Source organism: Panthera uncia, chromosome D2 (genome assembly GCF_023721935.1).
Source record: "Panthera uncia isolate 11264 chromosome D2, Puncia_PCG_1.0, whole genome shotgun sequence".
In the NCBI taxonomy this organism is placed as follows: Eukaryota; Metazoa; Chordata; class Mammalia; order Carnivora; family Felidae; genus Panthera; species Panthera uncia.
The window spans coordinates 4985527-5011147 of NC_064818.1; the positions used below are offsets into that span (position 1 = coordinate 4985527).

The 25621-nt window shown below is 42.3% G+C and overlaps 1 protein-coding gene across 3 annotated transcripts in view; it reads right to left on the reverse strand.

The window, feature by feature from the left end:
* The window catches only part of PRKG1 (protein kinase cGMP-dependent 1), a 1263577-nt gene that overhangs the window by 205795 nt on the left and 1032161 nt on the right, over nt 1-25621 (reverse strand). For all 3 annotated transcript variants that reach the window (XM_049646038.1, XM_049646037.1, XM_049646039.1), the window contains exons 6-7: nt 18169-18246; nt 8428-8522 (exon numbers count right to left, since the gene is read on the reverse strand). In XM_049646038.1, the coding sequence (XP_049501995.1) occupies nt 8428-8522; nt 18169-18246 (173 nt within the window). The remainder of the gene's footprint in view (nt 1-8427; nt 8523-18168; nt 18247-25621) is intronic.

Here is a 25621-nt window from a genome sequence, read left to right on the forward strand (position 1 = left end):
TAAAGCAGGAGGTATCACAATCCCAGATTTCAAGATATAATCCAAATCTGTAGTAATCAAAATAGTATGGTACTGGCACAAAAACAGACATACAGGTCAATGGAACAGAGTAGAGAACCCAGAAATAAATCCACCACTTATGGTCAAATTTTTGACAAAGAAGGCAAAAATATACAACAGGACAAAGTCTCTTCAACAAAGAGACAAACTGGACAGCTACATGAATGAAACTGGGCCAATTTCTTACACCATACACAAAAATAAACTCAAAAAGTATTCAAGACCTAAACTCGCCTAAAGGTGAGACCTGAAACTATACAAACGCTAGAAGAGAACACAGGCAGTGATTTCTCTGACATTGGCTGCAGCAACATTTTTCTAAATATGTCTTGAGGTGAGGGAAACAAAAGCAAAAGTGAACCACTGGGACTACATCAAAACAAAAAGTTTCTGCACAGCAAAGGAAACAATCAACAAAACTAAAAGACAATCTACTGAATAGGAGAAGATAATTTGCAAATGACATATCTGATAAAGGGTTCATATCTGAAATATATAAGGAATTTATACAACTCAACACACATAAAGCAAATAATCCAATTAAAAATGGGCACAAGACATAAATAGACATTTCTCCAAAAAAGACGTCCAGATGGCCAACAGACATGTGAAAAGATGCTCAACATCACTCATCAGGGAAATGCAAATCAAAGCTGCAATGAGATATCACCTCACATCTGTCAGAATGGCTAAAATCAAAACCACAAGAAACAACAAGTTGGACAGGGATGTGGAGAAAAAGGAACTCTTGGGCACTGTTGGTAGAAATGCAACCTGGTGCAGCCACTGTGGAAAACGATATGGAGGTTCTTCAAACAATTAAAACAGAATTACCATACGATCCAGTAATCTCACTACTTGTAGGTACCCAAAGAAAACAAAAACACCAATTTGTAAAGATATATGTACCCCTCTGTTTATTGTAGCATTGTTTGAAAATAGCCAAATATGGAAGCAACCCAAGTATCCAATGCTAGATGAAAGGATAAAGATGTTAAGCGTGTGAGAGTGTGTGAGTGTGTGTGTGTGAGTGTGTGTGTGTGTGTGTGTGTGTGTGTGTGTGTGTTTCAATGGAATATTACACAGCCAGAAAAAGAATGAAACCTTGCCAGTCACAACAACATGGATGGATCGAGGGTATAAGGCCAAGTGAAATAGGTCAGTCAGAGAAAGAGAAATACCATCTAATTTTACTCATATGTGGAAAACAAAACAAAACAAAACAAAACAATACCAATGTACAAAGAAGCAAACCAAGAAATAGACTGTTATTTATAGAGAACAAACTGGGTACCAGAGGAGAGGTGGGTAGTGGGAGAAATCAGTGAAACAGGCAATGTGTATTAAGAATACATTTATGGTGGGGGCGCCTGGGTGGCGCAGTCGGTTAAGCGTCCGACTTCAGCCAGGTCACGATCTCGCGGTCTGTGAGTTCGAGCCCCGCGTCAGGCTCTGGGCTGATGGCTCGGAGCCTGGAGCCTGTTTCCGATTCTGTGTCTCCCTCTCTCTCTGCCCCTCCCCCGTTCACGCTCTGTCTCTCTCTGTCCCAAAAATAAATAAAAAAACGTTGAAAAAAAAAATTAAAAAAAAAAAAAGAATACATTTATGGTGTAACATATAGTGCGCGTATGTATATATAAGGTTTGTAGTAATGTACAGAATTGCTTAATTGCTACACTATACACCCGAAACTAATATAACACTGTATGTTAACTACCTTGGAATTAAAATGAAAAAAAGAAGGAAGGAAGGAAGGAAGGAGGAAGGGAGGGAAGGAGGTAAAAGAAAAGTGCTCACTCTCTCTCTGTTGGTCCAAGAGATTTTCCCTGAGAGAAACAGAAACCCAAGCCTAACAACTGGGACATGAGATCTCTCTCCTATCTTCATGGTACAAGGACATGAAGCTGAAGCCCATCCTCGCGAAGGCAAAAATGAAATAGCCACGAAGACATGGCCCCGGCCCCAGGGAGTCTGTCAGTCTACCAGCTCCGCTCAAAGTGGGAGAGCAAAAAGACAAACAAAACTGAAACGAAAACTCCCCAAGCTATAATAAACCATGCAATAAAACAGGAAGGGTCTGCAGATATAAGAAATGTTAGGTTCTATACATCAAAGTGAAAGTAACAAAATTTCAAGTAATAGTTTAAAAATAATAAAACAAAACAAAATATAAATAGGAAATAATACAGACAGACATGAAGACAGATCGCTATGCACAGCTAACATGATTTACTTATCTCATGAATATCAGTTTATTATAATCATTCTAACATACATGCTATATACATTACTTGGCTTATTAATGACCAACTGTATGTAGCCAGGTACGATTAGTCCCATTTTACGAACCATGAATCTGAACTACAAAGAAGTGAAGGGAAACAAGATCACACACCTTATCAATGGGAGGGCTGGGATTCGAACCCAGGCAGTCTCATTGCAGAGCTCACTAACCACTGTGGTGTGCCAAGTTGAACTTCTAAAAGTCATATTTAAAAACTAATCACTGGGAAACTCCTCGGTGGATGGGTCCAATTTAAGACTTGATGCAGGTGAAGGGAGAGAATTGCCCAGATCCCATCACAAAGGCAACATGGAATGATACAGAGCAAGAAGATACAGACATGAGAAAATAAGGCAAGAATGGTACACTGAGGAGTTGAAACCTGGAACACAGGGAACCCCCAAGTGAGAGATTAAGAGAAAGGGGGGTGAAAGAGAGTATGCAGGGATAATGCTTAGAATTTTCTAGAATTGAGGAAAACTATATTCTCAGGACCAAAGAATACAAAGAGTGATATGAAGGAAAAGAAAACATATCTGCCTCTAGACAATGTAGGAAAAAATGTACAACATCAAAGACAAAGAGATAGCGACCAAAGAAAAAGGCACACAACCTACAAAGGAACAGTGATTTGACTCACTGCACACTATGGATGCCAGAAGACAACAGACTTGTCTTAAAATGCTGAGGATAAGTAAATTTTAACCTAGATTTCTATGCACAGCCCAGGGCACATATAGGCAAAGGCAGAAAGTGTAAACAGATAATCTATGAACAACTATTAAAGAATAAACCCAAAAGGAATGCGCTGGTATAATAATGACTAATTAGACATAATAATGACTAATACCTAAGGATTTACCAACCAGGTGGAGTCATAGCCTAGAAAACTAGAGAGAAAATGGTATGAGTGGTTTGAACACAGGAGAATCCTTGTATCATTCAAGAGAAGGACAGAGCAACGGTTAACATTACATACTAGCTATACCTATGACAAATCTAAAGTTAATCATTAAAATAGAAAAAGGGAAAATTTCTAAATAAGGGATGGCAGAAATTCAATTCGCATGACAGAAGGAAAAGAAAGAAAAATGACATATTGATGCAAAATCAAAGAGAGATTTCAGATGTGTAAAAATTTAAGACAAATAAGATACTTATGTACATGTATGAATAAAATATATAATAAATTATAGACACATAAGCAGTGAGGGTGTACATGGCCAACCTCAAGAGATGATGGTGGGAGGGAAAGAATGACAAGGATACCAAAGAGCCTTGAATTGTATCTATCATGTTTTATTTCCAAATAAACACATGAATAATGATCGGATTCAAATATGGCAAAGTATTGAAGTGCACTATCCAGTATTCTATCCTTTGATGGGCTATCATTTTATTAATTAACAAAAGAGGGGGGGGGGAAACAGGTTCAGAAATGTTAATTCACCTTCCCAAGATCATGGTCCTTGAGGGAAGAATCTGGGGAAATACAGAAATGGCTTCTTCTTTTTTCCATCAACAAGGACAGACCTAGCACGTGGCAATGGTGTTCAGAAGACTAGAAATAGCTAGGAGGGTTCCTGGAGGGAAGGGCCCTCTGGCAGTGGCCTGTTATTAAATGCCACCATTTAACAGGGTGGCACAGGGCTGCATTTGGCATCCAGTGGTCTGTTCCAGCTGTAAAGAGGCAAAATTCCAAGGGAAGCAGAGGCTGTGACCTAAGGAAAGCTAGAGATCATCTAGTTCAATGGTCTCAGTTTACAAATTCAGAACCAGAGACCCAGAGAGGTTAACTGGCTTGCTCAGAGTTATATAATCGGTGAGTGGTTGACCCCACATGTAATGCTATGCCAATTATACCAAGCATTCTAAACTCTGGCCAAGAAGTAACAGAGCCTTCTTGGAATGACGACGGGGACAGGGATCACCGCGCTGAGGCTATTGCTAATGACAGTGAAAACAAGATGGTGGCAGCACTGATGACAACAGCTAACTTTCTTTGAGCGTAATTTAAATTCTAGGCACTCATTCAAATGCTTTATAACAATCCCCTTGATTATTCCTCTCAACGACCAAAAAAAGAGTCAGGTATAATCACCACCTCCATTTCTGATTCCAGGAGAACCTCTGAGGGTCTCATGATCTGTCAGTGACAAGTGGACCCTAACCCATGTCGACTGATTTCTGAGCTTGAACGCTTACCCACGTGCCACGCTGAAGACTCAAATGTCAGGGGGCAGGGGGCAAGGGGCAATGGGAGCTCAGCCCCATCTGTCAGGTTCCACTGAGTCTTAGGTTTTTTTCCTATCACCTCTGATGCAAAGTGTGGGTGTGGCTTAGAATATGACACCATCCGATGCCTGTGTGGATTCTGCGTGGTTTCGAGTCAGGTGTAGAGCTTGAAGCCACAGTGAGTCGGAGTGGGATGGACTGACTCATGAGTTACGGGACTGCACCTGCAGTAATCTCTCTTAAACACAAGTGTAGTTTTCATGTACATAAGGAAAGAGCACTTCTGTCAAGAGTACAACATTTTGCCCTCTCTCTGGTGTGGAAAAACTATTCTCGTGGCCAAAAAAAAAAAAAAAAAAAAAAAAAAAAAAAAATAGCGACTGAGCCAAAGAATACAGAATAATTTGCTTCACGTCAACCAACAAAAGTGAAAGCCATCCATGACTTCAATACTTCCGGTAACGAGATGCTATTGGTTAATGGGGTTAATGGATGTTGATGATATAGATTGTATCATATCTATGACTCGACTGTCTCCAGAGAACAAGGAAATGGAGCTTGTTACTTCTAGAGGCAGAACTCCAAAGCTAAGTTCTGGAGTCAGGGGGCCAAGGTCACATCGCAGCTTTGTCATTCAATTATCTACCATGGGCTCGCCCAGTACTCATATTAGGCACACTAAAATTTAAAAATAATGGTCAAAAATTCATGTCAAAATTACCAGTATTTTAATGGTCTGCTGGACATCCTTGAGAAAATAAAGCAACAATTCCCAGTACGTATAAATTTTACATGAGTGAAAACAATGATCTGAAAAGCTGTTATGGACACACAGAGATCGCTGACTATGTAATCTTTCTTCCAAATATAAAAATGATATGATTTGCCAAGAAGCATAGCTATTACTCAAAAGGATACACAGTGCCCAGAAGACTTTCTATCTCAAAATAACATAAAATTTTACAGTTTTTAGAGGGAAACAAGTAAAACAAATCAATGTGATTTGTGAATGGTTAGAGTTTCTTGTGTGCAACATTGAAACTCAAAGAAAAGATCAAAACGAAACATAGATACTCAGGGTGAAAAACAGGTTACACCCATGGGACACCAAAACATTAAAAAAAATAAGGAAATAAGAAGGGTTAACCTAATAGGCTTCCTTTACTGAATTTAGATAGATAGAAATCACAAAATGGCAGCTCACAGGTCAAATCGTTTGCAGAAGTGTTTTGCTGTTGTTGTTGTTTTGCTTTGTTTTTTGCTTGCAGAGCTTTTTTTTTTAATCAAGTTACAAAATCACATTTCATATTTGTTTTCCCAAAACCTAAGTTTTTTTCTGCTTAAAAAACTGTAGCAATGAGCTAGTGTTCAGTAACTGCTGTACTCTTGACGTAAGGGCTTCTACTTACCTACCTCACTTTGCTCATTTACATTACCAGCCTGCAACCCTTGTAGACAAGTGAGTTCATAACCCTTTCCCCACTGCCAAACAGATCCAAGCAGAGAAAGTGACCGATCGCAAGAAGCGATTACCTGATTAGGCATCATTAGAGAGAGGCTCATTTGTTTGTTTGTTCGTTCGTTCATTCGTTCATTCATTCATTCAGTAAATGCATGTTGAATATCTGAAAAGTACCAGATACTGAGCCCAAACCAGAATGTAAGCATATGGACTTCTTTCCATCAAGGCCACACGCAGCCATAAGATGTATGTAATAAAGAGAAGTGAGAACAAAACATTGATGAATGGAAATCACATGAGAAATTCTAAGAAGTGCTAACAGTGACAAGGGTCCAAAGGAAGGGGAATTTGAAAAAGGAAGGGGTGGTCCGCAGAGTAAACCTATGGCTGAGAAGCGACAGAAAAGACCAGACAGAAAAGAAAGAGCATACTCTGATGCTTGTAGCAAACCCCTGACATGTAAGAGGGCACTTAGAGGAGGCTGAGAAAGTCGGGCTGAGTAGCGAGAAAGTAAGAGCAAAGGGCACAAGAAAGAAAGAAATTGCTGGGGGAGAGAGGGGGTGTAGGGTGACAGCGGGGGTGACGAGACAGTATACGGAGGACTGAATACGGACAAAAGAGAATTTGGCACCAAAAAGTTCACGTGAATAGCCATATGCTAGAATGAATTCAGTCTAGACGGAATACCACTAAATGTTGACCTCAGAGAAAATTTGGTAACTTTTCCATAAACTGTATCTTCAGGGTCACTTTTTAATTTTTTTTTCAGGGTCACTTCTTAAGACACATTCTAGGAAGGGGTTACCACCACCGAAGCTTTCTTTAATTGGCACCAAAATTCAGTGGCAATAAGCTAACAAGAGGAAATCTGTCAATTTCCAGTTATATTTTATTGTCTGGTGTCGCACTTGTGATCTCAATCAGAGGCGATTGAAAACGTTTCTGTTTCTTTGGCTCTGTTGGAAACGACGTTTTTCACACAGGCATTTAATCTTGGACCAAAGGAATCAGGTGGCATTATTCTCTAGCATCCTCTACAGATAATCAAGGGAAAGAAACATTCATGTACCAATGCTGTCTCTGCCCGTTATACTGAAAAGCTAGTGCCTATCGCATTCTTTTGTGCGTGTATAGTGAATGTGGTATTTCTTCCGACTTTGCTGTTGGAAAAAAGCGAACAGGAAGTACATGCTCATCAGATAAGGATCAAATGAACCGCATACAAGAAAAGAAAAAAAGAAAGTCAAATGCATTTAGTTCTATTTGGTTCTGAATGTTCATTAGCTAATGTGGTGTACTTAGGAGGACTTATCAGATCCGTTTCATGTCTATAGCTGTGAAAGGGTAGGAAAAGAAAAAGAAAAGTTGCTCTGTGCTTGTGGCTTAAAAATTAAAACTCCCTGAGTTATTTCTTCATAACAATCTTAAACAAAATGCTTCTAATGTAATTTTTAAAAGAAGGCATAATTTGAAATGGAAGCAAAACTCAGTGTTCCAAATATTTTGGGAACGAATTATAGCCTACTGCGGTTCCTCTCTAGCAGACGCTCCTGCACCTGGAATTTGATACCAAAATAAAAGTTTATTGGTTATTTCTGATTCAAGTATGTATGTGTACACACACACACACACACACACACACACACACACACACACCCTGCACTGAGTTTTGAAAAGTCTCATCTATATATACTGATAATTCAGATGTGTTGTTTATTGGAAAACAAGAAGAGAATACCCAAATATATCTGCCAAATTTGTCATGCATTCTGTAAAATGTGTAGTCCAAAATCAACTGGGTTTTTCTTCCATAGTATATGGGAAGAAATCCCAAGTGCTTGCTTCTCGAGGCTTTACAAGTAGAATTTCCGGGACCTTGCAATATACGTCTCTGGGTCCATCCATGGTTAATGTTCATGTGCATTATCTCCGCCACCGGGAGGACAACTACTACCCAGACGTGAATCCCAGCCAGTCTCCACCGCCTTCTGATCCTTGGTTTGTACCGTCGGCTCAGGGATTTCCAAATTCTCAACCAATCACCTTCCTAGGATTCTGAGCAAAACTACTCCACAAAGTAAACTTAGCAGAGACTTTTCCCTCCCTTTTAGAGTCTTTACAGAGATTGTGGTTACTGAGTACAAAGCTAGGAAATTTTTCCATTACTATAAAAACGTTATATTACAGAAGCTAATCCATTTATCTTAAAGCCTATGTAAATGCATTACAAGTCCACATGGAAATAAATAAAAACGATTATTAAGCCTCTGTGTCTGGTATTAGGATAAACACTAATTAAAGGGCCTCTTTTGCTAGGACCTCAATATTTAAGACAGGAATTTATGTCATGCTCAAACCAAAACCGTGTCCGATGTGATCTACTCACCCTTGCAAGGCCTTCTCTCCAAACCAGTCTCCTTTCCCTAAAGTTCTAAGAAAGACCGGGTCTTCACTTGGTGAGTCTTCCCGAGTGACATTTACCTGCAAAGGGAAACAATAAAAGTCTATATCCACTGCACACACGGATTGATCAAATGAACACTAACCAATGATGTTAATTCCACTTGTTTCCACTTTTAAAGAAAACGCATACATTACCACGAAAAGGACCAACACAATATCACAAATGTCCATGCACATCACAAGAAATGCCCATCAAATACTGTTAGGCTGTTTCGAGCTGTTTTCAGGAAGCAATAAATTATCCAGAAATCTGAATTTCACTTAATTCTCATTCCTGTTCTTGTTTCCTACCTCCTGTGAGGCAAGCACTATGAAAAATTAAGTGAGCCTTCCTCCAACCTTTTGTAATGTGTTTATGTGTTTGGGTTTTTAAAAAATATGCATAGCATAATACAGTATGTATCTTACTCTAAGATAAATGTAAGTATGCAACTTACATTTTTTTCCCCTTAACATTGTTTTATTACTTGTTCCGTGCTCTTAGATATGAATCTAGTCCATTCATTTTCATGTTTCAGGGCCTTTTTCCATTCTCTGTTTACTCATCCATTTCCTTACAGGTGGACGTTTATATTGTTTTTGCTGCAGTAAACATCTTTCTACACACCTCTCATGCACGTCCCCATTCCACGAAGACACGCTTGTCTCTTCCACTCACAGGTTAATGAAGCCTTTTTAGAGGTCCCTAACCCAAGACAGTCCTTAAGGTCCACATGCTTTGTTCAGTAGGATTTCAGTTTTTAAAACGAATAAAATTCAGTTTTCACCTAATAAAGAGCTGTAAGTTTTTTTCTATTTTTTTGATTTTTATTTTAGAGAGAAAGTGCTCATGAGTAGGGAAGAGGAGCAGAATTTTTTTAAATGTTTATTTGAGAGAGAGTGAGAGAGCAGGGGAGGAGCATAGAGAGACGGAAAATCCCAAGCAGGCTCTGCACTGACAGTACAGAGTCCAACACGGGCTCAGTTTCACAAACTCTGAGATCATAACCGGAGTCAAAACCAAGAGTCCATCGCTTAACCTACTGAGCCAACCAGGTGACCCACAAGAGAGCGTCTTAAGCAGACTCCATGCTCAGTGTGGACCACTACCCAAGGCTCAATCCCACAACCCTGCGACCATGACCTGAGCTGAAATAGAGTCAGACACTCAACCAACTGAGCTACCCAGGTGCCCAAGAGCTGTAAGTTGTTTGAACGGAAAAGCTTTATTGCCCAAACAAGATATCTTGGCCCCTAAGGACTTGTGTCCACAGAAGGAAAATAATAATGTTTTTGTTGCATGAATGAAGACCTAAATGTAGGAAGCTGTAACTTAATTCACTCCCCCCGCCCAGGTTCTACTAATATTCATAAAACTGGCTATGTTTCACCTAGAATGGTTAAATAGTTAAAACTCACCTACCTGGAAAATGTAAGGTGGTAGAAAAAATTCATTTGTTTTAATCAGTAGGGTTTTAAGTTTATTTATTTTTGAGAAAGAGAGCAAGTGGGGGAGGAGCAGGGAGAAAGGAAGACAGAGGATCCCAAGGAGGTTCCAGGCTGTCAATGCAGAGCTCAACATGGGGCTTAAACTCATGCACCCGGAGATCATGACCTGAGCCAAATTCAACAGTTGGACATTTAAGCAACTGAGCCACCCAGATGTCCCAGAAAAAATTAGTTTCTTAAAACAATGCTAGACACTTAAGCACATTTAAAAATACTATGCTTTGGGTTTCTGAGTTTAGAGATTAGATGACAAAGAACAGGACTTTTGTAAGTAAGAATGTATGTGCAAGGTGGAGGGAATTCAATTATTATTCTCCACTGATGCATTTGATTACTTTTCCACACTGTATCAAAACCATGGGGATGTAGTTTTTAACCCTCTTAAACCAACCTATATCACAGAGATGCTCATTTGCATGCTGATAAGGCTTTTATAGATGTGAATAGAAATACACTACCGCATTGATTCTCAAACTTTGTGGTAGGGGGCTTTACTTAAAATAAAGGCTACTGAACTTATTAGATATGTCTCCTAAGACAAAGGAAACAAAAGCAAAAATGAACTGTTGGTACTACATCGAGATAAAAACATTCTTCACGGTGAAGGAAATAATCAACAAAACTAAAAGGCAGCCTATGGAATGGGAGACAATTTTTGCAAATGACCTGATAAACTGTTAGTACCCAAAATCTATAAAGAACTTATCAAACTCAACATCCAAAAACCAAATAATCCAGTTAAAAAATGGGCAGAAGACACTAATAGATGTTTTTTCAAAGAAGACATCCGGATGGCCAACAAACACATGAAAAGATGTTCAACATCACTGATCATCAGGGAAATAGAAATCAAAACTCCAATGAGTTACCACCTCACACCTGTCAGAATGGCTAAAATCAACAACACAAGAAACAACAGGTGTTGGCAAGGATGTGGAGAAAGGGGGAACCCATGTGCACTCTTGGTGGGAATGCAAACTGGTGCAGCCACTCTGGAAGACAGTATGGAGGCTCCTCAAAAAGTTATCAATGGAACTACCCTGTGATCCAGAAATTACACTACTAGGTATTTCCCTGAAGGATGCAAAACTACAGATTCAAAGGGGCACATGCACCTTAATGATTATAGCATCACTATCAACAATAGTGAAACTATGCGGAGAGACCAAGTGTCCATTGACTGATGAATGGATAAAGAAGATATGGTGTGTATACACACACACACACACACACACACACGCACACACACACACACACACAGGAATATTAGCCATTAAAAACAATGAAATTTTGCCATTTATAATGACATGGATGAAACTAGAGAATATTATGCTAAGTGAAATAAGTCAAATACCTTATGATTTCACTCATGTGTGAAATTTAAGAAACAAAACAGGTGAACATGGGATGGGGGGCGAGAGGGGGAAGCCATAAAGCAAACTCTTAACTATAGAGAACAAACTGAGGGTTAATGGAGGGGAGGAGTGTGGGGAGATGGGTTAAATGGGTGATGGAGATTAAGGAGGGCACCTGCCGTGATAAGCACTGTGTGTTTTCTGCAAGTGATGAATCACTAAATTCTACATGCAAAACTAACATCACACTGTATGTTAACTAACTGGAATTTAAGTAAAAGCTTGGAAGAGAAAAATAAAATAAGGTCTACTTGACTGTCATTCTTGAGGTTCTAATCTATTGGGACTTGGAAATCTGCATTTCAAAAGATTAATATAGGTGTCTTAGATGCAAATGTTCCATAGACCAAACTTTGACAGACATGAATCCATTGTTTTATTTCTGAACCTCGGTTTTCTCAACTGTACAATAGGCAACGCAACAAAATTATCTTTCAGTCCTGACTATTAAAAAAAAAGGCATGAACGAAGGTGTAATATACTAAAAGATCATTAGTTCAAAATTAGATATAAAGATACATTATATAATTGTACATTTGTCTTGTGGTTAACAACAACAACAAAAAGATTAAAAATTTGAAATGCCAGGTTTATGCAAGGCATGGAAAGATTTCAGTGGATTTTGAAATATCTTTACAAAAATGTTACTGAAATGCAGGAACAGAGGCATAAAAAGTGGGCCACCTATTGAACAGACCACTTTCTGCTTATATGATAAGTGTGAAGAAAACCCTATCTGCATAATCCATATATGTGAAAAGATAAGCAGGTCAAAGAACAAGAAGAAAAGCTTTCCTTTAAAGTTGCAATTTCTACACTTTTTCTTTTTACATATAATGAATCATTCTAAATATGCAGACATCAGGCATGGACATTTGCATCTTTAATTCTAAAAAAAAATAAGTTAGGATAGAGAAAGTTAAATATGCAGAGATAGCCTCTCTAACCTTGGCCTATATTACTTATTATTTTCCCTTAAACCACAAAGTACTTTATGACCCACAATGCTAGGGGAAAGGAGTACCTATGGAGCCTTTAAAAAAATTTTTTTTAACGTTTATTTATTTTTGAGACAGAGAGACAGAGCATGAACAGGGGAGGGGCAGAGAGAGAGGGAGACACAGAATCTGAAACGGGCTCCAGGCTCTGAGCTGTCAGCACAGAGCCTGACGCGGGGCTCGAACTCACGAACCGTGAGATCATGACCTGAGCTGAAGTCGGACGCTTAACCGACAGAGCCACCCAGGCACCCCAACTTATGGAGCCTTAAAGACAGTAATACTTGGTCTGTCTGACCCGTGTTACCTCATCACCTCAACTAAAAAATTGGAGAGTTATCTCAAAAGAGGGTATGTGCATGTATGAATTAAATAAGGAAATCTCATGTGAAAAGCATCCTCTTAATGGTAAGTGCTCAAAAAGGTTGATGACTTTCCTCATATTTTCTCCCTTTCTTCTACTACTCATGTTTCAGAAATTCATGCATTTGGTTGTAAAATAAATATCCCCTTATCACTACTATTGCTCTTTCATTGTTGCTATGAAACGCTATTTAGAGCAGAAACTTGTTTTCCTTCTAGAGAAATAAGAGTGTGTGTTTTAATGTTTTCACTTACCTATGTATTAACTTGTTTTCTGAAAGACATATGTGGGGTCTAGTGATTTGAGTTTTTTAAACTAGTTAAGTTTATTTATTTATTTTGAGAGAGAGAGAGAGAGAGAATGAATGAACGAATGAATGAATGTGAGTGGAGGAGAGGTGGAGAAAGAGGGAGAGAGAAAATCCCAACCGGGCTCCGCACTGTCAGCATAGAGACCGATGTGGGGCTCCAATTCATGAACCTTGAGATCATGACCTGAGCCGAAACCAAGAGTCAGACGCTTAACCGACTAGGCCACCCAGGCGCCCTTAAACTCTATTTTAAAACCATACACATATTTTAAAAATTAAGAATCAAAATTAAGAATCAAAATAAAAATTAGAGATTTTTAGGGGGACATCTAAAATTGATCTTTGATACTGAAGACTTCAATAAACAGTTATCAGTGTACTCAACCAACATGTTTAATCAAAAACAATTTTAAAACACGAAACGTTTTAGTACAGATTCAGGTTATATAAACAAAGCAATGTTTACTGTAAAAAACCCAAAAGAAGCTTAGAATTTACAGATTTATGGGAAAGACCCAGCTGGAGAATAAGGGTTAGGTCATCACTCTCCTACCTGTGTGACTAACAGACCATAGAAACCGAGAAGTCCCCACACCAAAGCATTTCTCCTTTCTAACAGTGTTCCTCACATAGCACTCAAAACTTGGTCCTGTTATTCCCAAACCAAAATGCCTCCTGAAGGAGAATGAGGGCACTTTAGGCAACGTATCTGCTAGCTTGGGACACGTACAGGGTAGGAATGTTTTTTCTGAGCTTCAAGTTTGCCTGCACTCTTTGAGCCATGAATTAAATTCAGTGTGGTCAAGATGTAGGATTTCTAGGAGTAGGATGTGATCATTGAACCTTCTGTGTAACATGGGAGTAAATTAGAGTCTCTCTCCACTGCGTGTCCTAACCCACTCTCCCAAAATGCCTGCCATGCATCTCATGGTCATGATCCCCTTTCTAATGTCTGTAATATAATGTGTGTGCCTACGTGCCCTCACAACTCATTCCAGGCATAAATACTAGATATTTTCCTGTTGTTGAACCTCATAAAAATGCGAGCATACCACATGTATTCTTCGGCGACTTGCTTCTTTTGAGCGGTATTGTATTTGAGATTTCTCCAATTCTCCCATGTTAATACACAATGCTGAAGTTCATTTCCTCACTTTACATATTATCCCATTATATGAATATATATATCCCATTATATATGTCCCATTATATACATACATACACATTTCATTAATTCTTCTAGAGATATAAATGTGTTTCTTCCAGATTTACCTATATAATTACTGTTCTATCTCATGACTTCCAAATAGTTCTCTTGCCTTATTGTAATGACTGTGGCGTTCAGTTGCATATTGAACAGAAGTGCTGATAATGCTCATTTTATCTTGTCCTTGATCTACAAGGAAGAGCTTCTCATGCTTCACTCTTACGTACCCATATACAAATAAAATTTCCATAATTTCCATATTCAACAACATCAAACATCATGATAAACCAATCTGTTTACCCAACACGCTCAAACAATTAATTCTAAGCAAAGCCATCTGGTTTTAAATGGCATTTAATGGACAAGAGTTTTCGAATCACATTTTTTTCTAACAGCAGCATATTAGATATGTTGAACAGAATCAGAAAATCAAAATGTATTTGAATCATTACTGCAACTCTGAAGTTTTGCCTAACAATCCTGTTCAATCTTGGCTCAACTTCTTTCTGGAGAGAGTTCAATTTTTGATGTAACACAGCTACAGGGCCATACGCACAAAATTTGGGCAAAGATAGTTTTCACTGCTCCTTTGTGAATTCTTTGATATCTTATAGTTCAGGTTGGGTGGAAAGGAACGTCATGTTTCCAGGCAACTGGAATATACAGAGAACTAACTCAGCTTCTAGAAGAGGCAGCAACAAGTACTGTAGACATCACTATAAGCGTTTTGCTCAAGGTGTAGAACAATCAGTTTGTGGAGGTTTAACGGGGGAAAAACACGTATTTCGGAGTTTCTCCCTTTGTGTGCAAGTGCTTCATGGGAAAATAAAAAGCCTTACACTTAAATGAATGTCTTGAGTGGGGGGAATCCACTTGTAACTCTAGCTGCCTGTGGGTGTCTTATGACATGCTCTAAGGAAAAGCCAGTTCAGGGGTAACAGGGAAACGATCTTTGCAAGGGTTACCCTTTGTAATTTTTTAAACACATAAGAAAACAAGTTTACATCTGTATACCTAAAGCAAAGCATAGAGATTCAGAAAATTTCAATTCTGCAACCTATTGGCCTGCTTACTTGAAGGCTCTTGTTACTTTTCTCTCCTGTTCCATCCCACTGGGACTTAAGCGGGTTCAACGCCTGCCCCTCAGGATTTTATATACTGATTCCAATACACGCATACAAGAATTAGTATAATTAATATACTAATATCATATCTTAATAATCATATAATTAATGTGATTAAAAATCATAGCAGCTAAGTCGCAGGACATGAAAAACTAGTTATGGAAAAATCTACGGCTGGTTTAAAAAACATCTTGAATGTGTCAAAAGAGTCTAACATATTCTTTCTACTTCTCTCCCAGGATCCCCATAGTGCTCTGAAATATTGCCAAGGGAATGGGCTCCCGCGGCGTCATTTCCTTGTTATTTCTGTTGATGCATAATACAAAACTCATAAAGTAGCACCCCTAATGCACCTGTTTTAAACTCAAACTGGTTACAAACCACAGGTTCCTTTAGGTAGTGCTAGGAATTTGCAGTAATGGGGTAATCACAAAAGTCTGTCAGAAATTCATCATAAATGGGTAAATGTATCATCCCATGAGAGCAAAGGATTAGCAAAGTGATGAAGAAAAAAAAATAAATCCAGACTGTCGGGACAAAAAAATCCCCCTGTGGCCTACTGAATCATTTATATCCATGAGGATTTTCAATTTCTCCTGATTCTTTAGTAAATGTTAAGAAATAAGACAGTAAATGGTAAAGCTCCAATAATTTATACATAAACCACAAAATGTTAAGGTTTCTTAGCCTCTAACACTGGGCCATTCAGAACACAGTTTTCACTGTAACTGTGGTCGGACATGTCATTTCTTGATGTCCTCAAGATGCTGGCACCTGACATCTATGTCTGTCCCAGGCTTTCTGCGATCCGTCAACAGAACAGGTATGATACAAACACAGCCGGTGCCATCTTCGCTTTAGTGACATGTCACTGGTGTAAAGTCGGACACATTCTTGAGTCAAAATCGTTTCAGAGGGGATTATCTAACCTGTGACCCAGCAAGATTTATAATCTTTCACGTATCCTGTTCACTGTGGGTCTGTAAATTGCTTTCATTTTTCACATGAGCCATAAAGTACGAGAGTCAGTCGTATTTGTTCAATTAGAAGAAACAGACTTATTTACATTTTAGAAATCGCTTCTTCATTTACAAATTTTAATTGGGGCGCCTGGGCGGCTTAGTCGGTTGGGCATCCGACTTTGGCTCAGGTCACCATCTCACGTCATGAATTTGAGCCCCACGTGGGGCTCTGTGCTGACGGCTCGGAGCCTGGAGCCTGGAGCCTGCTTCCGATTCTGTGTCTCCCTCTCTCTCTGCCCCTCCCCCACTCATGCTCTGTCTCTCAAAAATGAATAAACATTAAAACATTAAAATAAATAAACAAAATTTTAATTTACTTTTCAAATAAGCTCTATGCCCCACATGAGGCTCGAACTCACCACTCTAAGATCAAGTCACATGCTCTACTCACTGAATCCAGTCAGGCACCCCTAAACTTACTTACATTTCAAAATAACAATTAGAAAAATGAGAACTGCTGTACACATTCCCTTCCACCGGCATTTCCTTCCCTATCGCTAAGTATGTACAAATTCCTCTTAAGGATCCCTTATGATGAAGCAAAATAAGTTCAGATCATTAGATATAAATATCATATATTATAACCTACAAGGTTATGACTTCACTGATGAAAGGAAATGTAAGGTATTTTTAGGGTGTTAGAGCATACATCTGCATAAGTCGCCATTTTCCAATTCACTTAATTTATTATTTAGTTTTTAAATACAAGTTAAAGTAGATTTCTAATGCTTCAAAGTTAATATAAAAGCATAAATTATGATTTTTCATTCATATCCTTTGTCTACCCCATATTTATCCTTTCCCCTATAATTTATCACTTTTAATAGATCCTGTTTAATAGGTTTATCCTTTCCCTTATAACATCACTTTTAATGGATATTAAGAAGTATCCATTGAAAATTTCTTTATGAAGACATAATAAAACATGAATATATTTATATCCTTGATGTTCTGGGTGCTAAGCAACTTGCCTAAGAATACTGAGACTGATAAGTTTTATAGGGGGATTCAGACTTGGGCCATTTATTTTATTTTTATTTCATTTTATTATTATTATTTTTTGAGAGAGAGAGAACATGGACAGGGGAGAGGGGCAGAGAGAGAGAGAGAGAGAGAGAGAGAGAGAGAGAGACAGAGAGACAGAGAGAGAGAGAGAGAGAGAGAGAGAGAGAGAGAGAGGGAGAGAATCTCAAGCAGGCTCCAGGCTCAACATGGAGGCCAACACGGGGCTCGATCTCACTAACCTGGGGATCATGACCTGAGCTGAAATCAGGAGTTGGATGCTCAACTGACTGAGCCAGGAGTCCCTGGACCATCTGATTTTAAAACCCTGGTGTTCTACCATAGCTATGTTACTGCTTCTAATGATGAGACGGAACTTTTCATTTTTGTTTTTGTTTTTTCCTGTTGAGAATTTCTAAAGTCACCTTAGTCTGTTTCTTGTTTAACTATATAATTTAAATGGGAATCTTCCCATTTATGCAGACATGTCAGTGGCATCTAGCATCATGGTTATTAAATTATAGAACACAGGTTATTTTCTGGTCTTCAGAGTTCTACTTACTCTTCCTCCAGCACCATTTTTGGGAGGTCCTTTCTCAAATGTTTCTCTATCCGTTTCAGAAGATGGAAAAGCTCGAACAGCTCACGCCCCGTGCACACGATCCTCCAGGGGTCATTGATGCTCCCCAGGCCCCGCCCCACCGTGCAGCCCCCTTTGGTGCTCGAGGGCTTACCGTGCCTTTGCTGATGATAAAGAACGTGTCCCCTCTGGCACCTTGCCTGATGATATACTCCCCATTCTCATAGTGGGTCTGCAAAACAGAAACAGTAATAGAAAAAAAACATGAAGAAGGGAGTAATATCACAAACAGCTCAACCTCTTCAGATGTCAGCTCTGCAGGGATGCATTCACCCTGATGGAATTTTCCCCAAGCCAAGAATCGATCACGATTTAAGAGTAACAGTGAATGAGCACAACAATCACAAAGAAATCAGGTTTATCATGCTCGCATTTAAAACCGTTTCGTTAATGCCATTTTTCTGGGTGATTATATTCCGATCTTTAAATTCATTCATTTTAATAGTTTGAAAAAAATATTCTCTCTCCCATCAACTGAGCATGAAATAAAACAGCAGAGCTGCTAATTAAACTGGTCTTTTTATTGTGTCATTCTCGTTTGGGTTTTAGTATTTTTATGATGATACCCTCCCCTCCCCTCCCCCTGCTTTTTTTGTAGAAATTACTGTGGCATCTAAAGATCTTCATTTGGAAACCAGATTGATTTTCACTGTGGGTTACATGGTCTTAGGGTGAGTCTGAAGGCACTGCCTCATGCTTTCGCGCCCTTGCTTCGGTCATTTAGATTCAGCCCCTGTCAAACGGAATGTCTTCATTTTATGGACTGAATTCTGGTCCAGCATCTGGGAGCTCATCAGCCAGCAAATGAAGAGCAAAGTAAGGCTGCAAAAGGGTCATCACTCAGTGTGTCAGAGCTCAGATTTGGACACAGTCACTAGGTCCGTTCCCAGGGTGAAGATCACTCCTGCCATGAACAAAAGTAATTTGTATAAGGCGAGGTGGGAAAAAGTATATTGCTGGGTCAGGAGCTATAACAGAAAAATGACACTGTGCCATCTGGCGACACTCCTCTCTGTGGCTCAGCAAGGGAGCCATATTTGGGGAAAGAAAACGTACTTTATGCACTCCCTAGGAAACAGATTTCATGGCTTACATGGGGTATCCATCAGGCCAACGACTGATTTGTCCTTATGTACTTCACTACTATGTTCCTTAATGCTACTGTCTATTCACTCTTTTTTTTTTTTTCAACGTTTTTTATTTATTTTTGGGACAGAGAGAGACAGAGCATGAACGGGGGAGGGGCAGAGAGAGAGGGAGACACAGCATCGGAAACAGGCTCCAGGCTCCGAGTCATCGGCCCAGAGCCCGACGCGGGGCTCGAACTCACGGACCGCGAGATCATGACCTGGCTGAAGTTGGACGCTTAACCGACTGCGCCACCCAGGCGCCCCTATTCACTCTTTTTTTTAATGTTTATTTATTTATTCTGAGAGAGAGAGAGTGCTAATGCACAGTGGGGGAGGGGCATAGAGAGAGGGAGAGACAGAATCCCAGCAGGCTCTGTGCTGGCAGCCCAGAGACGGATGTGGGGCTCGAACTCACAAAACCATGAGATCCTCACCTGAGCCAAGACCAAGAGTCAGACACTTAACCAACTGAGCCACCCAGGTGCTCCCATCCACTCTTACAACCGCCTTTTGTTAGTACCTAACCGTGAGAACAGCCATAACTTCTTTCGTATATCTAGAAAATTAACGTATTAATTTTCCTTTTTTTTTCTTTTTACTCGTAACAAGTTATAAAAATAGGATTATAGAGTGCATATTCTTCAACTGATTTACTTCATGTAAGAAGCTATCTACGCTCCACTGTCACGACAGTGACAGTGTTGTTTGGGAAAGAAAAGGTCTTTACGACATGCAGATTTTGAAAAAAAATGCCTCGATCTCACCAACATATCTGAGCGCCTCCGAGTCAGGCCCGGTTCTAGGCACTGATGATACAAAGAGGGGTAGGACAAAAATCTCAGAGTAGTAACCATCCACTGAATGTTTCTCCTATGGTGCAACATTCTACAGGCACACAGTCCAATACAGTAGCCTCTGGCCACATGCGGCCACTGAGCAGTGACATGTGGCCAGTGTGTCTGAGAAACTGAATGTTTTTGTGTATTTCATTGCCTAGATTTTTATCCTTAGTAACAGCGATGTTATATTATGTTCCATTTATCTTCCTCTTTGTCATATTTCTCACTTGCTTCCTAATCTGAAACCTCTTGAAACCCCCCCAAACAAGCCAGGGTGCAAACGCCATACTCCACGTTGGTAGGGTTTGGGTCCGGTCTGTTGTCCAGCCTCACACTCTCCACAGGCTTCCCCATGGAGAAGGTTCTTGAGCCCCAACAGTAGTATGAGGATAAGTCACCGCTGTCGGGCAGGACAAAGTCTCTCCGAAAAGAACAGTATTCGCAGCTTACAAGAGACCACGTAATGGTAGCAGAAACGCTGTTATTTTGGAAAAGGTAGAAAAATGCAAACAAAAAGCACCAAAACTGGAAGAAACTTTAGCTCATCTGAGCTCATTTTTACTTATCTCCTTAACAGCACATTCCTCCCCATGTGACTGTCCTTTCCTTTCAGAAAGCCACAGTGATTTATACTGTATTACCCTACATACCTAAGTGCGAAAGTAAGACTTTCTCAGGGACAACACACTGCCATCTTGACGCAGATAATCCTTTGCTGGTGGGAGCTGCCCTGGCCAGCTGTTGGGTCTCTAGCAGCCACTGTCGCCTCTATCCCCTGGATTCCAGAGCTGCTTTAAATCCCAAAAGTGAACTTTGTGGCAACCAACAATGTCACAAGACATTGCCAATTACCCTGGGGGGGGGGGTGCAAAACTGTGCCCAGTTGAGAATGTGTGAGCTAAATCTTTTATGGTTTTCTGGACCTGAAATGGCAATTTATGATGTCTCTTGATAGTGTGTGTGAACCAGATCATTCTTTGGCTTCCCTCAGTGTCGGCTTGGATCCCTGCAAGGTCTAAGGCCTCACGCTTGTGGTGAGCATTGGGAGCCGGTCACTAGCTGGGGGCACGCCTCTGACTGTCAGCTTCTGCCCTGGCCCACGCAGGCCTCTCTGGGGGGAATGCCTAGTCTCCTCCACAGCATGGTGATCTGGGGGAGAGCCACTTTCTTCTATGGCGGCTGGCTTCCAAGGGCGCAAAAGCAGAAGGTGCCAGGCTTTCCCAAGGCCCAGCCTGGGAACAGGTCCTGTATCATTTGTGCTACACTCAGAGGGTTCAAGCAGGCCCCAGATGCAAGAGGAGGGGGCTGCACAGAGGTATGAACCTTAGGAGATGGGGTGCATCAGGGCTACTGAAACAGTCTCCCACAGACCTCACGCTTCACATGCATGAGACAGAGCTCCCGACCTTCTCCCAGCCCTGCCTCTCCGTGACTTTTCTCCATCACTGATGACAAGCGCATCTTTCCTGGTACTTGTCCAATCGTCTTGGAGTCCCGTTTGACTCTTCCGTCTTGTAGGCCCACAACTACTCTGTCAATACGCCCACGGTCTCCACCTTCAGATTACACCCAGAACTCAGTGACTCTTCAGTGTGCTTTTTCAGCCGCCATGTTCTCCTGCCCCGTCACCTCCTAACTGGGATATCCACTCCTACCCGACCCCTTGGTCCCCCTTCTTACCTAGCAGCCAGGCGATGCTGTTAACACACAATCAGCCCGTCTTCCCCCATGTGCACGGGGTCCCACAGAAGCTGCAAGGTACTAATGGCTTCTGCTCCTTTCCTTCGCTGGCCCCACCACCCACCTCCCTCCCTCGCACTATGCCTGCTCTATTCACACCACTTTTCTTGCTGTACCTTGAACACCCGGGCCCATCTCAGCGCCTCTGCGTAGGCTCTGTCCTCTGCCTGAGATACCCCTCCACGCCGCATGGCTCAGAAGGAGCTATCTCAGGAGAGGAAGGTTAGCAGAGGGCTGACGGACAGAATCAAGGGCATCAAGGAATGCTGAAGGTAAAGTAAACCGAGAGCTGGAACCAATCCTTCTGATAAAGAAGGATCCACCGGCAGCCCCAGAGAGACTGCCCTCTCTCTTCTCTACCCTTTGGTATCCCGCTGGGGCTCCCTGTTGGCTGGGGTCAGCTGGGAGTCAGGAGACAGTGGAGCCCTCCCAATTCAAATCAGCCTCTGGACAGACGGAAGGACCCAGGAAAAGTGAAAAGTAGGCCTGTGGGCAAGCGGAAGGCATCAGCCCCACGTTTACCATATCAGTCTCTTCTGAACCACCTTTTCCTCTAGAATGTCAGCTCCACAAAGGAATTTGTGTTTTCCCTGCTGTTCCCCCTTGCACCTAGAAGACCACCTAGGTGTTCGCTCAATACTTATCAAGTAAATGGCTTACACGGTAAGGACGCTTTGTGCCCCACACAGTGAGGGCTCTTTCCCTTTTGCTGGTTTGCACCCACCACACGGGTCCACTGCTCCAGGCACTGGGACGGGGTCAGAGCCAAGAGGGGCAGCCTCTCATCCCACAACTCCTTCTGGGGATGGAGGGCCAGAACCCTGGCAACCGTCCCCAAGAGTCTCCTTTGAGCCACATGTCTGTTCTTAAATGAGTGCCCAACAAGACGAATGGGATTCCTCTAAATGGTTTTCATGACTCAATGTCACCCCATGGTGCTGACAAGAAAACCCTTCAAGTGAAAGCAAACCCCTAGCCATGGGAAAATGGGAAGGAGGGATTGCAGAGGAGCCCAAAGGGTGTCTGCTTCATGGAGCAACCCAAGCAGTCACTGCAAGGACAGGACTGAGACGGGGGTGGGTGCAGAAGGGGGACGGGTAATGCTGAGACACTAGGCTGTGAGAAGAAAAGACTCAAGTCACACTAGTGGTCTTCAAATCCCCTCTGAACTGTGGTGAAGCAGAAGGAAGCAGCCTCCCCGGGTGACCTTCTGGAGTGTGTGTGTGTGTGTGTGTGTGTGTGTGTGCGCGCGCGCGCGAGAGAGAGAGAGAGAGAGAGAGAGAGAGAGAGAGAAAGAGAGAGAGAAGACAGAGAGAGAGAGAGAGAGAAAATGAAGGGGAAGAGATCAAGGGTCTCAGTGGGCACATCAGTACAAGGAGGAAGTGGATAGAGGTCTAAGCATCTCCAAGGTGGAATGGGCCACCCAGTGGGCAGGGGACACCACGTACGGAGCACACATCAGCAGAGACAGGGTGAGCGGTGGCCAAGCCACTGGAGAAGAGACTGAGGGCAGCGCCCAAGGATGCCTCAGGGTGAACTTCAGGGCATCTTCCAGCCTTGAGATGCTTCAATTCTCGGACAGGTTGTATTTCCCCAAGATGGCCACCGAATAGGTTCCAGGCCACAAGTTGCTCTGGGTGGTGCCTTTGCCATTCTCCCATCAAGAGCTGGAACCTCACTTCCCTCCCCTTGAAACCGGGTGGCCTTAGCAGCTCTTCTGTACCAGCCTGTGTGGAAGCCAGGCCGCATGACTTCCAAGGTTATCTCAGAAAGCTTCCACCTGGTTCTCAGGGGTCTCCATCCCAGAAACCACACCAGGCTGTGAGAAGCCAGAGCCGCACCTTGGAGCGATGTGCAGGGGATCTGGCTGATAGCGCCACCCACACCTGGTCCCCAAGTCCCCTCACTGCAGGGAGACGCAAGAGTGTAGGAGACTCCCAGCTGGGTCTAGTCTCAGCACCTGACTGTCCCCCTTTGAAGTCCCACATGTCATGGAGCGGAGACAAGCCATCCCGATAGTATCTGAATTCCTAACCCAAGGAACCTAATCCACGTAACAAAATGGTTCTTATTTACACAGCTACGCTTTGGGGTGGTTTGTTACACAGCCCTGCATAACCCAGACCAGATCCCAGCGCTGGGCTCCCCCCTGCTCCTGGCGGCTCTGACTCTGGCTGGTCCTGGAGTTGACATCCTGCCAGCAGCTACCTCCCCACCTTTACGGTCCCAAGGGAGAGGTGAGGGGACAGTGCAGGACACAGCCCAGGCAGCTCTCAATCTCTCATGCAGGGCAACGCGCACTTGCGGCCCTCATCTCAGGGCAATTTCACAATAACCCCAGGAGGGCTTCCATTAGGGAATGGGAGCAAATGGCTTCAATGACTGGCCCAAGGTCCCACCACCACCAAGAGGCATTCAGTGCAGCATTCAGTGCAGGTGACTCTCTATCCATGCCCCGCTGTGGCCTGTGGTGGAGATGGGAGGGAAGGACGAGGCATGTCGCTCTACCTGCCCCTCTCCACCTGTGGCTGGGTCATTTGGTGTGGACAATAACCAGTGTTTCCTAGGTTGCAAAGAACAGATGTGTCCAAGTCCCTTGCAATGGCAAACAAAGAGATTGCTCACAGCTCCCCAGATGTAAGCCCCAGAAAACCCAACCACAACCGGCAAGTGGGAAGGTACCGAGTCACCAGACAGCATAGTGGTGTTCCAAATCCAGGAGTCAAATCATGGCACCAGACCCCCGTCTTCTGTCTCCCTTACCACGCCGTCTTCCCTGAGTAGCTTCCCCTGAGGGTCCCCAGTGAGCCCCCCAGGGACGGGCTCCCCATGCTCTCTCTCTTGCGTGATTTTGCATCCTTTCGTCCCAGGGAGTGGACACTTTGAGAGGAACATCTACTGTTTATCTAATTTGTGGAAATTATCTAATGACCTTCCCGACGTCATCTGACATGGTTTTGTCACCCAACACCTACAATTTTCCTATCAGTGATTTTAGTTTACCTTTACCGGCATGTGCCACGTGTATTTCCAGGCTGAGTCAGCCTGGAAAACCCAGGATCCACGGAAAGGCCTCAGGGACGGTGGCCAAAGGCGATGCAAGTTTGCAAAAGATAATGTCAATGATGCCATGCTCCCTGGAGACATCCGATCGCGCCTGAGGGGGAAGATGGCCAAGCAGGCTGATTCTTGAGAGTCTCTCTAATTATGCCAATCAAATGCCAGCAGTTTCATTGTTTTTTGAAGGTCACTTTGCAGCTCTGCAATTTGCTTATTTCAAATTCAATTGCAGAAAAGTACAGAAGGTAGAAGAAACGACCTGAGCAGTTCAGCAGATTCCTTTAAAGGTTTCCACGGTCATTAGGATAAAAGCCACTCCTGAAAATGGCCTGCAAGACCACATACAGTCTGCTCAGTGTCCCCGTTCCAACCTCCTGTCACTCCTGCCTCTCTGTCCTCCAGCCCCACCGCACCTCTGGGGTCCACTTCTCAACTACCACCACAGTCCCTCCCTCCTGCCAGGCCCCAGCACTCCTGGTGCCCTACTGCCCACACCACTTCTCACCTCCTTCTCTTCTCCACCCGAACCTTCCCCCACCCCAAACACCCCTGGCCACACCACTTTATTTCACTGTTCTTTCCTGGGCTTGCCGGTACTTACTTGGATGATTTTGTAATGAGGTTCCTCACCAGACGAGCCCTGCTTAATCTCCAGCTTTCTAGAACCACCCATCGTCACCTTAGCAAGGCCTCTACCTCTAACACAACAGCCAATCCCAGCTGCCTCTCGCTGTCTCCACTGTTGACCCCCTAGTCCAAGCCAAAACGATGTCCTGGA